The following is a 14,796-nucleotide window of genomic DNA, read 5'->3' on the forward strand; positions in this document are numbered from 1 at the left end:
TGCAGTTAGTTTTACTACACTGTGTTTAGGCATGGATTTCCCTTTGCTTTGCCTGTTTGGTATATTTCATATTCGTATTTTATAATACAAAATATGTCTTAACCAGAGAAATTTTAGAAAAACAAATGAATACCTGCTAATACATAAAAAATAGTCAAATAATGTAGAAACTTTTAAAATAAAGCAACATTCTTACTATGAAATTCTGTACATTACTTCCTCTCCCCAGAAGTTGTCACCTTTAAATATTTCTGTTTATGACTTTCTTTGAGACAGGTCTCATAACAAAGGCTGGCCTTGGACTTTTTCAATATGTAGCTGAGAATGACTCTGAATTTGTCATTATCTTACCTCCAGAGTGGCTGGGATTATAGGCATGTGTCATTACATCCTACTGTGTCTGAAATGGGTTTATTCTACCATGTTTTCATTTACCAATTAGAGGTGATATCATTGATTTCTTGCTGTAACATTTTTCTGTTGAGAAATTCATATACTAAGACCACTGTTGTATTCTTGGCTATGTTTGCAATTTTAAGCATTATGTCTAAATGCCTTTTTTTTTTTTTTTTTTTTTTTTTTTGGTTTTTCGAGACAGGGTTTCTCTGTGTAGCTTTGCGCCTTTCCTGGAACTCACTTGGTAGCCCAGGCTGGCCTCGAACTCACAGAGATCCGCCTGCCTCTGCCTCCCGAGTGCTGGGATTAAAGGCGTGCGCCACCACCGCCCGGCCAAATGCCTATTTTTGTCTGATATTTTGTAGTTCAGTATATTTGATTTCCATACATTTGACATATTTTGATTTTTTTAATTGACATTTTAGCTGAACATGGTGCCCTACACCTGTACTTCGAACTCTTTTTTATTTTTTAAAGAAATTTTTGGTTTTTTGGTTTTTTGTTTGTTTGTTTTTTTGTGGTTTTTTTTTTGAGACAGGGTTTCTCTGTGTAGTTTTGGTGCCTGTCCTGGATCTCACTCTGTAGACTAGGCTGGCCTCAAACTCACAGAGATCCGCCTGGCTCTGCCTCCTGAGTGCTGGGATTAAAGGTATGTGCCAACACCACCTGGCCGACTCCTAACTCTTTAGAGACTTGGGCAGAAGGATCATAACAAGTTCTAGGCCAGACTGGGCTACATAATAACACACTTTCTCAAAAAGCACGAGATGGACACTTAAACCCTCCTTTAATTCTTTTATCTTCTTGACCACCATCTGAGTTGTATTTATTTTTACAGGGGTTGATGATATTTACATTTTGTTCTGTTTTCCTGGGTAAGACTACTTGATTTATAAATTCCTTCTGAATGTAAAGAACCTATAAGTAGCACTTTACATCATTAAGGCTACATAAATAGTATGTGGTGACTTGGGAGTTGGAGGCAGAAGGATCTGAAATTCAAGATCATTCTCAGGTTTGATGCCAACCTAGTGTATCTGAGATCCTGTCTCAAAAACAACAAAATTATTCATGGAAGTACCCATTACAAAGGCAAATAGGCATTTTATTTCTTGGCAGATTTATAGGGATGCCCTAAGAGTCAGCAAGCAAGCCAACTAGCTAGCTTGCTTTCTTGCTTTTCTTTCTTGGAGGTTTATGTGTGTATCTGAGCCTATATGCATGGATGAGCACCTCATGCACTTAGGGTTCATCCAGAGTCTAGAAGTTGGCATTGGGTCTTCTCGAACTGGAGTCACAGGCCATTATGAGCGACCTGATGTTGGTGCTGGGAACTGATCTCTGGTTTTTTGCAAGAACAGAAAGTGCTGCCTGTGGTGGCATGCACCTTTAATTCCAGCACTCGGGAGGCAGACGCAGGCGGATCTCTGAGTTTAGGTCCAGACAGGTCTCCATAGTTCCAGGACAGCTAGGGCCATGTAGAGAGACTGTCTCAAAATAAACAGATAAATAAATACGAGCAGTGAATGCTCTTAACTGCAGAACCATTTCTCAAGCCATTCCTAGAGGTTCGGGGTTTATTTTTGAGATATGTGTATGTATATGAATGTCTTGGCTGCATGTTTGTATGTATACCACATGCATGCTTGGTACTTGAGAAGGTCAGAAGAGTGTCAGGTCTCCAGGAACTGGAGTTACATGATCTCTAGCCCATGAGCAGCAAGTGCTCTTAACTGCTGAGCCATCTCTCTTGTCCTTGACCTTTACCCCCGGGGTTCTTAAAAAACATTTTCCCCTTGTTCTTACATACCTTTTGTTTACATGTTTTCTTCTTTTGGGTTGCCTACTTATTGCACAGTCTCCCTCTTCCCTAGGGTGCTCTGGCTAGAGTGATTCTGCCTCATCTGGCAAATGAGCTAGGCTTACAGGCTATGTCCCTGTTCTTAGCTAATTCTTGGAAGTTTATTCTCCCTCAGAAAGTTTTAATTTGCTTGTTTGTTTGTTTCCTGTGCTGTTAGTGTCTAAAATTTGACTGTGACAGGCCTCAATGCTAAATAGTCATGATAGTCACTTTGGGGATGGGTATTCTGTATATCTTTTTATTTGAAAATCTGTGCTCTTCCAGGAGGGGGTGAAATGGTTTTGAAAATTTTACTCTTATCATTTTTATTCTCTGTCAGGTGGCTTTCCTTTCCTTGAATTTTGTTTTTGAGACAAATTTTCACTATCTAGCTCAGAATGGAATTGAAGTAGCTGTGTAGCTTAAATTTGGCAGTCTTCGAACTTGGATCAGCCTTCTGAATGCTGAGATTACAGGTGTGCATCACCATGTCCAGTTACTGTTTTTTTTGTTTTTTTTCCCCGAGACAGGGTTTCTCTGTGTAGCTTTGCGCCTTTCCTGGGACTCACTTGGTAGTCCAGGCTGGCCTCGAACTCACAGAGATCCACCTGGCTCTGCCTCCCGAGTGCTGGGATTAAAGGCGTGCGCCACCACCGCCCGGCCAGTTACTGTTTTTACTTGTCTTGTTCTACTCTCCAAAATATTTCCATACAGGTGTCCTTGATTTATGATTGCGTTACTGTCAATCAAGCCACTGAAGGTGTAAAATGGCATTAAGTTGAGAATTCATTTAAAATACCTCATCTGCCTTCATAGCTTAGAAACATCTTGTACTGTGGAGTATCAGTTGTTGACTCTTATGCATGCTTTTAATCCCAGCACTGGGGAGGCAGAGGCAGGTGGGATCTCTGAGTTCAAGGCCAGCCAGAGGTAGGATTGTGTGCCTCACTCCCCTCTCCATGCTGGGATTTGGTCTGGCTTGGGCTTGGTTCTCAACTACTGTAGGAATGTAATTGGTTACTCATATGATGTTTACACTGATAGGCACGTCTTGCCAGGCATTGGTTATTGTTGTAGTCTCCGGAGCTTACAGTTGGATATAATTGCTTCCTTTTCTCCTTTGGTAGCTTACATACTACGAAAGCTAGCCAGTAGGGATGGAACTTCCAATTGTGAACCAACTTGATTTTATCATGCCCTTTGACTCAAGAATGTGATGTCTTCAGCTGTAGGGTCTTACTATCAAGTTCTGGACAATAGCCTGTAATGTTTGGGGGTCTTTGGGACCCCATTGGCCAGTTAATTCCAAAAGAAGTAACTCATTCTTGGCACCAAGTTTTATTTGTCAGTCTCTGGTGTTGAATAGGGTCATTGTTGCTTTCTTACGGAATGACTCCATTTTAACTCGGAGTTAGGAAACATCTATGGTGATAGAGTTCTTTTGAAAGGTTCTTAGTGTTTATCTCTCCCATACTTACTCTGCCTTACCATCTGCTCCTTTATCCCACATTAATCTTTCCCGTTCCATTATTTCCTTTTAACCCTTTATAGTAGTGCATTCTATGTCTTCTCCCTTTAAAGTTCCTCTCCATGGCTCCTTAGTAATTTCCTGACCTATATGGGTATTCAAAATGAAATACACATATCTGAAGATTCAAAGCTAATGTCCACAGATGGGAGGAAACTTGGTATTTGAATTTCTAGGTCTGGGATACCTCACTCAAGGATTGTTTCCAGCTTTAAAAGATTTTTCATGTAAATCATTTGGAAAACTTAAATTTCAGTAAGATAGCAACTGTCCTCAAGTCAGTAAATAATTTCAACTCAGTTTCCATTGGAACTCCCTGCTTTCTTTTTTTTTTGTAAAAATTAACCACCTGACCCTAAAATTCATAATGGAAATAGGATCTAGAGGAATCAAAACTATTGAAAAAGAATAATGTTGGGGGGAGGGGGGTTCTCTGTTTCTGGATTTGAAAACAATACAGAATTCGAAATGATCATGACTGATGTAAAGTTAAGCATACACTGAGGGGCAGTACCAAAGTCCAGGTAGCTATACATTAATTGATCAGTTGACGGATTTTTTTGTTTTGTTTTTTTAAACAAGGGCAATAAAATAATTCAATAAAGAAAGAATAGTCTTTAACAAGTATTACTGGGCCATCTGGGTATCTGTATGAAAAACAGTGACATTGGGGTCTTTCCAAATATACAAAAAATAACTCAGAATGAATCAAAAGACCTGCATTATGAAGATCATTATAAGACTCTTAAGCAAAAAAGTAAGTATAAATACACAACCTTGGATTAAGGAGTAGTTCCTTAGAATACCAAAGCATAAACAGCAAAAGAAGAAATAAATTGGATCACACAATAAAAACTTGTTTCAAAGGTAAAAAGTTAAAAGTAACCAAAAATGAGAGAAAATACTTGAGAATATTATATCAAATCCAAGGCAAAAGATGATTTTTCTGTTTTAAAATTTACACCATTTTGGTTGATTTTTCTTTTTGAAGTGGTTCCGAGGAGTGAGTCTAGGTCTTCTGTACTAGGAGGTGCTCCATACTAAGCTGCATCACTCTCCATCGGGTTCTGCTAGTATGCAGGTGATGTTCGTTATTGGGTACATTCCAAGATTTGTCTGTGATCATGAGTCTGGTTGCCTTTCCGTCCTCTCCCTACAAAGAGGGTGCTAATGCAGTGCTCTCATCTACTGCTGAGAGGAAATGGAATTTAAGATAAAGCAACTCAAAATAATCCGAAGCTCCAAAATTACAGTTAATGGACAACAGTGTGAACCTACTTGCTTAGTTTATGAAGTAGCTCTTCAGGGTTCCTAACACATGAAGTAAATAATAGAAAGTTCTTTGGGCATCATGTGTCTCTGCTCAGCCAATCAGAATTCAGGACTATTTGTATGTAATAATGGAGTTTATTTGCAGAGGAGCTGATAAGTAGGTAGGACTTACAGGACACAGCAGTGGTTCCAGTGCTCTCAATTGTCGAAGAGAAGAGTGGTCTGGTGTGCTTAACTTTCCACAGTATGAATTCTTACTCTAGAATTGTATCAGCTTATTTTTTCGTTTATAGGTTTTAAAATAGTTATTAGCACTTCTAAAGGGAACATTATTGGTGATTGCTTTTACTTTTGATGAAATTTAATGGGATGTGAAAATGCCAGGAATCTTATGAAAATGTCTTCGAGATTTTCATCACCATCTTTACCAGTTTTCCTCTCACCGGAGCCGGCTGACTTAGGCTCTCTGACAAGTGATTCCTGTTCACTAAATGAGCTGGACAATATTTCCCATCTTTTGAGGAAAATAGCAACCGACATCAATGAGATTAAAGGGATGAAAGCAGCTATTTTGACAGTAGAAGCAAACCTTTTTGATTTGAACGTTAGAGTGTCCCAGAATGAAGCCAAAATTTCATCTTTAGCGGTTAAAATGAGTGAAGATTCAGCATCAACATCTGAATGCAACAGACAGTTGGAAGATTTTCAAGAGAGAGTAGAGTTTGAATCACAGTCAAAGGCTACTGATGTAAAAATAATGGGCTTCCTAACAAATATTGAGAAAGGTAAATTTTATGTTTTAGCTGCTGATCCTTTGATATTTCCACAATAGCTCTGGTATAGAGGCAGCATGGCATAGAGAATAAGTTGGCATTTTCGTTGGTTGGAACTCTGTAATTTGACTTGGAAGTCTACGATGTATTGTATCAAACTTCAGCCGAGTTCTCTAATACGTTTTGTAGCTGTTTTGAGGTGCTGGGCTACTGAACAAAGTGCCTTGCACATGCTAGGCTAGGTAAGAACTCAGCCAGGAATCCCCTTGAAACTGTTTCTGGGAGCCAGCTGTGTTGGCGCGCCTTTAACCCCAGCACTAGGAGGTAGACACACGTAGATGTCTTCAGGCCAAGGCTAGCCTGGGCCATGGAGTAAGTTCCAGGCCAGCCAGGCCTTACATGGTGAGACCCCGTCTTCAGAAAAGGAGGGGAGGGTTTGGTTTTGGCTGAGTTACCCTTGATGGTGTTAAGTTTGTGATCCTCCTACCTCAGACTCCAAGTGTCACCTGGTTCCTGGCTTAAGGTGATAATTTCAAAAGATGTATGGGCTTCATGATTAAGTAAAACTGGAGAGCCGGGCAGTGGTGGCGCACGCCTTTAATCCCAGCACTCAGGAGGCAGAGCCAGGAGGATCTCTGTGAGTTCAAGGCCAGCCTGGGCTACAGAGTAAGTTCCAGGAAAGATTCTAAAGCTACACAGAGAAACCCTGTCTCCAAAAAAAAAAAAAACTTGAGAGGAAATGATTCTCTTCAGGTATTTTTGTTGTGTTATTTTGCTATAAAACTGTATGACTTCATTACTGGTTCTGTAACCTATAACATGTTAGTAGGTTGTCCAACAGGAGTTGGAGATCATTAAGCAAATGATCTATGAACTAAGGTCTCTTCTCCATGATCCTTTTTTCCATAGTAAGGAATCTACTCTTTTGCACACATAAGAAATACCTTAATAAAGAACAGTTGGTAAAATGTTAACTTGAGTATACCTTTTAAAACTTAGAAGCGCTGGGCGGTGGTGGCACACGCCTTTAATCCCAGCACTCGGGAGGCAGAGGCAGGTGGATCTCTGTGAGTTCGAGGCCAGCCTGGGCTACCAAGTGAGTTTCCAGGAAAGGCGCAGAGCTACACAGAGAAACCCTGTCTCGAAAAACCAAAAAAAAAAAAAAAAAAAAAAAAAAAACCAACCAAACAAACAAACTTAGAAGCATGTTGCAGTGATGTACTTGACAAAGTCTTGCAGACATTTTATTTGCATTGTATAAGCAAAGCCTATCTTTGTGGAGACACCTACTGGATGCACTGAAAACTAGCATGCAGCTGACTTACTGATAATTTCAGTATTTGAACCCATACCAATTTCATCTCCACATACTGTAGTGTGATGCTTTTATTCTAAATTAGAAATCGGGTACTCAGTACATGTGATTAAGCACAGTGGGGGTTACAGTTAGAGTGAAGTATGACATCCCTTGTTACAATTCAACTAGTGGGGGAGGAGAGACAAAGTCAGTTCATTGGACTTGGTTTTGCAGTACAGAAATTAAAAGTATTAGTATGGGAGCTGAGAGATGGCGCTGTGGTTTAGAGCACTGGCTGCTTTCCCAGAGGACCTGGCTTCAATTCTCAGCACCCACCATGGCAGTGCACAATTATCTGTAGCTCCAGTTACAGGGGATTTGACACCTTTTTCTGGCCTCTATAGGTACCAGGCACACATGCAGTGAACATACATACATTGATGCAAACACTTACACCTACAAAATAAAAATACATGTTAAAAAAAGAATTTTCGTATGTGAATGTGAGGGCTCTATGACTGTGACATCTGTCACCATTGGTAACTAGGGTTGATTCAGCTCATCTGGCTGGCTAGGCAGGGATACCTTTCCTTACTGCTCCATTTTGCATTCCTCCCAAAGCTGCATACTCAGTGGAAGAGGATGACCTTCCCTACTAGAGACCACCTGCTAGAACTCTCCAAACAAGAGCTCAAGAATATTAATATGAATTAGTATTAAAAACGTAATATTAGAAATGAATGTCAAAAGTTACTTTAGGAAGAAGTACTTTATCTGATCAACTTAAAGAAAAATAGATGTATAAATATAAAAATTACTTCAGTGGTTCTCAACCTGTGGGTCACAACACCCTTGGGTCAAATGGCCCTTTCACAGGGATCACCAAAGACCATCAGAAAACACAGATATTTACATTATGATTCATAACAGTGGCAAAATTACAGATATGAAGTAGCAACAAAAATAATTTATGGTTGGGGGTCACCACAACGTGTGAGGGATGGTATTAAAGGGTCTCAGCATTAGGAAGGTTGAGAACGACTGAATTATATTCAGACAGCATCACTTGGTGACAGGGACAGTCTCCTTAGGTGATGGCATCATTGGGCAGAGTCTACTTTCAGAAACAGGTCACTACCACATTACAAAGAGATGCTTGTAGAGCCACTGTTGAGCAGCTGAGCATTCTTATGAAGCTCATGAACAATTTCATGTGCAGCCAGAGAAGGATCTGGATTGCAGAATTCATTTTGCATCTCTCCATGCCAGTTTGTCTCTTAAGAGTTTTATCACAGGGTAATTGTGGAATATATCTTGATTTTGGTTTAAGTTCCCACATGTTCTGCTATTTTCAAAGATGACAAGGTCATGGGGAAGGGGAAGCAGTGTGGGGTAAGTAATAATGAGAAGAGTTCCAAAAACAGACTTCCCATGCATGGTGTGGAGTTGATTGTCACCCTGTGGCCACAGATGGTTAACTCCTCTTTATTCCACCCTTTCGGTTTTTGTCGTATTTTCTTCAATCCTAGAAGACTTAGCCGCCCCACATGTGGAACCAAGAGGGACTTCATTACCATTTTTGGTTTAACCCAAGAACAGCTTTTTGTTTAACAGATATCCTTGAAGACTGTTACTTATTAGCAAATTGTGTTTTAAGACTTCCAAATGAATTCAAAGATTAATTTCTGAGAAATAAATGTTGGTATTTGTGTTAAGCTTAGTGAAGTTTTAAAACTTATATTCTAGGCACTCAACAGAGGCAGTTATTATCCCGACTGCAAATTGACCCAGTCATGGTAGAGACAATGGAGATGAGTCCAGGTGGGTAATGTTTACATTTTCATTGTAATGTGCCCGGTCTCTGTTGCCATTCCCATTCCTTACACCTCACTCAGTGTAGCATGTATCTCTTAGATCCTGCCCTAAGACAACACAATTAGATGGGTGAAAGTTTTTTAGGGCCAGGATGTAAGATCTGCATTTCCTTCATATGTGGTGTTTTTGCCTCATTCATAAGCTTTCTCTCCCCGTGCCTTGCCTTCTCAACCCTTAGCTGCTCCCTTTCCTGCTGTGACAGCAGCTAGAGTCCCTGATCCGCCTTCTCCCTGTGCTGCTCATTCTCGCTGTCTGGGCAGCTTGTGTCCCTAGCTCACCTTCTCCCACCTTTGCTGTTTTTCCAGAGCTGATTCAGCACCCCCTCAGCGACAGTTCAACTTACGCAGTGTGCTGACGTTGCTGTACAGTCTCCTTCTCAGGGACCACTAACCACTTGTCTAAACCTTCTGACAAGCAAGTCGACTCACCCCGATGCACACCCTGCGGGCTGCTTCAGGATGGAGTGCGGTCCTTATTTTTATCTGTGTTTTTGGTTTCCTAATCCCTGCCAGGTCCACATTCAGTGCTTAATAAATGCAGGGAATAGTTGGATACCTGGAACTTTTTCTTTTTGACAGAGTTTGATTATGTGGCCCAAATGACTCCAACTCGCAGTCCTGCTTTCATGTCCAAGTGCTGGGATTACTTGTGCCACCATGCCTAACACTTCTTTTCTTGTGTTTCCCGGGAAGCCGCCCTTTGTTGGAAGTCCTGGTCCTTGATTCTTTTCTCTGCTTGCCGCTTCCTAAATCATCTTCCCCTCTCAGAACTCCATGGTCATTGTTTCCCTAGTTCTGTACGTCTTAACAGGTGCCTTTGCTCTCCAAGGTTGGCCTCTATCTAGACTTGAGGTTCTACCCATCTGAACAGGATGTTGCTCTCCTCCTCGCCTTAACCCTGCTTCTCCTGCCTTCTGCCTTTTGAGTGCTGAGATGTCTGACCTTGTAACACCGCATACAGTTTCCACATAGGAGTCTTGTTTTAAGTGTAGTGGCCAAAGTCTGCATTGTTGGACCCACTTCATCGGCTCTTGTGCATCCCCCCCCCTTTTTTCCCTTGTTTTTACCTTCATTGCACAGCTCAGCTTGAAGTATTAGGTAGTTCTGTGAGGCTTGTGAGTGAGAACGGTCTTGATTCTGTCAAATTCTTCATGTTCTGTTGAGTTTCTTTTTAACATTTTGTTTTGTTTTATATGTGTCATACTTTGTTATTTCTTTGAGACTGTTAAAAGTTGGTTTTGACAGTTTTTCTTTTCCCTCCTTGGTTTTGTTTATCTAAGTTGTTGCTTTTGACTTTTATGATAGAGGTTTTCCACATGCAGTTCTTTGATTATCTAATTAAAAAGAGAATCAGTAAAAAGTTGATTGGTATTCTGGATTCTTGAGTTGGGGCGTGTGTGTTTGGACTTTGTTTTTGAATGTGGATCCTGTATGGAGAATGACTTGTCAGGTTGATTTAATCTGGGGTACCCTGATTATTAATAGCACTTAAGCCTTCTTAGTCTGGTCAGTTTTACCAATAAAGGTCTTCTAAATATAATAACCTGATTGTCAGAGTTCAGATAGCTCAGTCAGTAGAGGAGGACCATGGAAAAACCTTAATATTAATTATTATATAGTGTTTACTTAATTCCTCTCCCTGTTTCTGTATGGACTTCCTGGAGCATGGCTGGCATTTCTGCAATTTATTGGGAGTCTAAAGTCCTACCTTTGCCAAGGGAGGAGATGCATAGAATGGGTTAGGGTGTTCAGGAAAGCTGCCTTCTAAACAGTCTTTCACAGTGTTCATTCTTGCTCTTTGGTTGTGTACCTTTCTGTCAGATAGCTCATCCCTGCCTCTGCAGCAGAGATGGGCAGGAGGGCACTCTAAAGTCTCCACTGTAGTGGTAGGCTGGCTGTGTGAGGTTCCAAACAAACTAGGGGTGTGACTGTGGCTCTAGGAAAGGTTCGTCGTTTCCTTCTGAAGTGAGCCTCTGGCCTGCCTCTCTTCCGCCCTTCCCAAGGTCCTCTTTGTTGCTGGTCCTCAGTCTTTGGAGAACCTGGTGTTCTACATTAGATGGCTTTATTACCATCTTAGAATCAGTTTCCACTCCTGCTTTTTTACTTTGAAAATATGCTTGTTCATTTGCAACTATTTTCTTTATGGGTATATACCTTTTTGTTTAAAAAGTAAAACTTTTGATCACCATTTTTTGTGAGGCTTCAGAAAGGGGTAGAAAGTAAATGCTTGAGCTCAGCCCAGGTCTCTACCCAGACAGACTGTTACCCTCCTCTATGCAGGGGTTCATTGTCACCTAGTGCCTGTACTGAGCTGAGGTAGGCAGGGCATGGATGTATAGAGTAGAGACATCTAGTTTCTTTTTCCATTTGTGTATGTGTGGCGTGCATGTATGTATGCATGTTTACATACATAGGGGTTCATATGAGTGTATGTCCATGTCCATGTGGAGGCTTAGGGTTGATGTTAGGAGTCCTCCATCCATCTTCCATCTTATTCTGCAGCTGAAATGAAGAGGTGGATCACCAGTCCCACCTGATAATTACATGTGTTCTGGGGGATCAAACTATAGTCCTCATCCCTGGCTCAGCAAGCACGGTAGCAATCTCCCTGGCCTGAAACTGGATTCAGTGCACATTTCCCTGAACTCGGTAGGCCTGTGACCCCTGTGCTCCAGTGTTCCCTCAGCTTCTTATCCTTCTGTTCTCATTGCCTTCCGGTCCCCTTGCTCAGTACAGGGCTAACTACCTGTGTTTTCTTCTCAACATTCTTTTTGTGTGTTCTGTGCCCTGCTGAGGTATGAACTGGAAAGGACAGCTACCTACACAAAGTGCAGAGTGGTAGGAAGGGAATGCAGATTCCTTAGACCAAGTTCTGGTAACCAGACACTCAGTGAGTCTTTGAAGAGCTTTGGACTGCCTCGGTAACATGGAAGGAAAACTGCCAAATCGGCTTCTGGGTGGAGTGTCCAGTTGATGGGAGTTAAACACTGATCACAACACTGCTGCTCTTCTCTCCAGAGGTCAGAGCGTGAATTTTTACCTCACTTCTAACTAGGTAGGAGCCCCAGCGGATCTCAAACTCAATAAATCTAAACTTGACGGTTTTCCATTGGCTCCTCCTCTCCCTGTGCTTTCTACTTTGGCCTCCTGTCTTCCTTCTGTCCACTTTGCCTTCCTCACTTGTGGTTGCAGTGGTAGCCCTTGGGGGTCCTGCTGGTTGATGGAGTGTGGAGCATGTTCTTTTGTCATGTGATGGATGAAGGGGAGGATTTGATCTTTATTTGTTTACTTATTTGAGGCCGGGTCTGTCTTTGTAGGCCTGGCTGGCCCGGAACTGACTGTAAATTAGGCTGGACTTGAACTCACAGATATCCTCCTGCCTCTGCCTCCCGAGTGCTAGGATTAAAGGTCTATATAACCACTCCCAGCATGGGAAGAGAATATTTTAGCTCTGTTTTTCTAGAAACCTGTTGATCATGTTACCTCCCTGCTTAAGAACCTCTTACTGTTTCCAGACCAAACTCTACAGTGGTGAGGCATGTGATCCATCAGTACATTCTTTGTTACCATTCTTCCTCTCATACCATCACAAACAACTCTTAGCTACTCTGCATTCCTCACCTTTTCAAATCGGAGCCTTGGGAAAGCCCCTTCCTTGCTCCATGTATTTTTCTTTGCCCTATTGGCTCTCTGACTCTTCCTGCTCTGCTTTACTCACTCTTACTATTCACCTTACATATTCATCTTCAGCAAGCTTTTCTTTGGCCTTTCGGTTGGAGGAGGTGCTTCCCTTGTGTTTCCACCAACACCTACCTCTTCATTCTCTTTCTGGGCTTTGCTGTTCTAGGATTGAGTGTGTCTGATTTTCTCTTCCTCTTTATCTACGTACTTAGCACAGTTCTTAGTTGCTCAGTAAATAAGCATTCAGTGAATTAATAGCCTGAATTTTGGTCTCTTTTTATTTGTTGGCTTTAGAAGAAGCAATTCGCTTTGGTCATACGATGGCATACTGATAGGTTAGCATGTCCACTTAGAACTCAGTTGTCATATTCTGTGAAGTACTCAGCCTGACATGCTGCAGATGACTTGAGCTTGTGGCTTGCACTGGTTAGTGTGATACACATTCATCTTAAAATTCCCTTCTTCCAAAATAGTTTTCTGTGTACAGCTGGGTTAAGTTAGGCTGACTGAATTCTTATTAGGCAGTGTTCTCTGTAAATATTACTGTGAGGAAGGAGTAGAACCCACCTTGGAAAAGCAGCTCAACAGGTTTTGAATCATAACTTTAGGAAACATGAAGATTCTTAAATTCCTTCTAGTTTTGGGGGAAAAAAAACAGCTTGTCCTTTTACTGTGTACTGTTCCTATCCCAAGAGATACACTATAGGAAGGCCTTTCTCTGCTGTAGGCAGAGGGCATCATTTGTAATATGCCATGTGAGGGAAGGGCTGTCTGAGTTCTTTGAAAAGATGTTTGCAGTAAGATTTACATTCTTGTTCCTGAGTAGAAATTAGTTGTGATTTTCTTTCAAAGTAATTGTAATAATATAAAAGATTGACATTCTTCTCACATGTATGATTTTGAGAATAAAAGCTATATTCAGAAGTAAATATTTATGGCCAATTTTTTTGGCTCAGATTACTATGACATGGAATCCATGGTCCATGCAGACACAAGATCATTTATTCTGAAGAAGCCAAAGCTGTCTGAGGAAATAGTAGTGACACCAAACCAGGAGTCGGGGATGAAGACTGCAGATGCCCTTCGGGTACTTTCAGGACACCTTATGCAGACACGGTAGATGGTTTCTTTTTCTTGTGTAGCTACTTTATGTGATTAGATAGTGCAGGTCAACTGTTAGTTCCCAGCTTCCCTGTTCCTGTAGCTCCCACTAGATGGTGCTTTTATTGATTCACTGGCTAGGCCATGAATTCAGTTTTAACAAATTTGTTCATCTTTCTTGTTCAGAAATCCATTAAATAGAAATAAAAGCTCAGAGTATAATTTAACTCCATTGATAAAGGTTTTAGTGTTCTGTTTTGTCTTTAAATGTAAACCCAGGGAATCAAACTTCCAAAGCTGGGTAACCGAAATCAGGAAGTCCTTCTGCAGGTATAACTAGCTAAGGCTTGTGTGGTTCCTTCCTAAGAAAGCAGAGTGTTCAGTAAAGAAACATGTGTACAGATGATAAAATCAGTATAAAAGTAAAGCAGATGGCCAAGATGCTTGGAGCATCTATGCTAATTGTTCTTTGGCTTGGTTTGGTTTGGTTTCTGGTTTATTTCCATATTGACCCTACAAGGATCAAATGGACAATGGAGTCAAAGTTGAGAGGATATTGTCATTATTAGTAAGTACAGGCTAAAAGGTCACTGGTGATGCTGTTACAACCTGCCCTTGTGTGTTAGCAGGATCTACTTATGCTATAGCAGGAAGTCAGGCTAAGGCTATCTTAATGAACCAGATGCAAAGCAATGGAGTAACAATTCTGTTGAAGAGGACTTTAGGAGGCTCAGCATTTTGTGTTTTGTTTCCCTAATTCTATGGTATTTTTTATCTGTCTGGCAGAGATCTTGTACAACCAGATAAACCTGCAAGTCCCAAGTTTATAGTGACGCTGGATGGTGTCCCCAGCCCCCCAGGATACATGTCAGATCAAGAGGAGGAGATGTGCTTTGATGGAATGAAATCCGTAAACCAAACTGCAGCCTCAAACAAGGGACTCAGAGGTCTCCTCCACCCACAGCAGTTGCATTTGATGAGCAGGCAGCTTGAGGACCCAGATGGTAGCTTTTCCAACGGTGTGTTGAGAGCTC

The 14,796-nt window shown here is 41.2% G+C and overlaps 1 protein-coding gene across 24 annotated transcripts in view; it reads left to right on the forward strand.

The window, feature by feature from the left end:
- The window catches only part of Zc3h14 (zinc finger CCCH-type containing 14), a 46,179-nt gene that overhangs the window by 22,828 nt on the left and 8,555 nt on the right, over positions 1-14,796 (forward strand). For 8 of the 24 annotated variants that reach the window (XM_076551190.1, XM_076551191.1, XM_076551203.1 and 5 more), the window contains one exon: positions 8,853-8,927. The exons of 2 other annotated variants lie outside the window; for them this stretch is intronic. In XM_076551190.1, coding sequence (XP_076407305.1) covers positions 8,853-8,927 — 75 coding nt within the window. Of the gene's footprint in view, positions 1-5,188; positions 5,822-8,852; positions 8,928-13,617; positions 13,778-14,548; positions 14,782-14,796 lie in introns of those variants that run through there. 14 more of the 24 variants (XM_076551185.1, XM_076551194.1, XM_076551186.1 and 11 more) reach the window with 3 other exon arrangements.

Source organism: Peromyscus maniculatus, chromosome 14 (genome assembly GCF_049852395.1).
Source record: "Peromyscus maniculatus bairdii isolate BWxNUB_F1_BW_parent chromosome 14, HU_Pman_BW_mat_3.1, whole genome shotgun sequence".
In the NCBI taxonomy this organism is placed as follows: domain Eukaryota; kingdom Metazoa; phylum Chordata; class Mammalia; order Rodentia; family Cricetidae; genus Peromyscus; species Peromyscus maniculatus.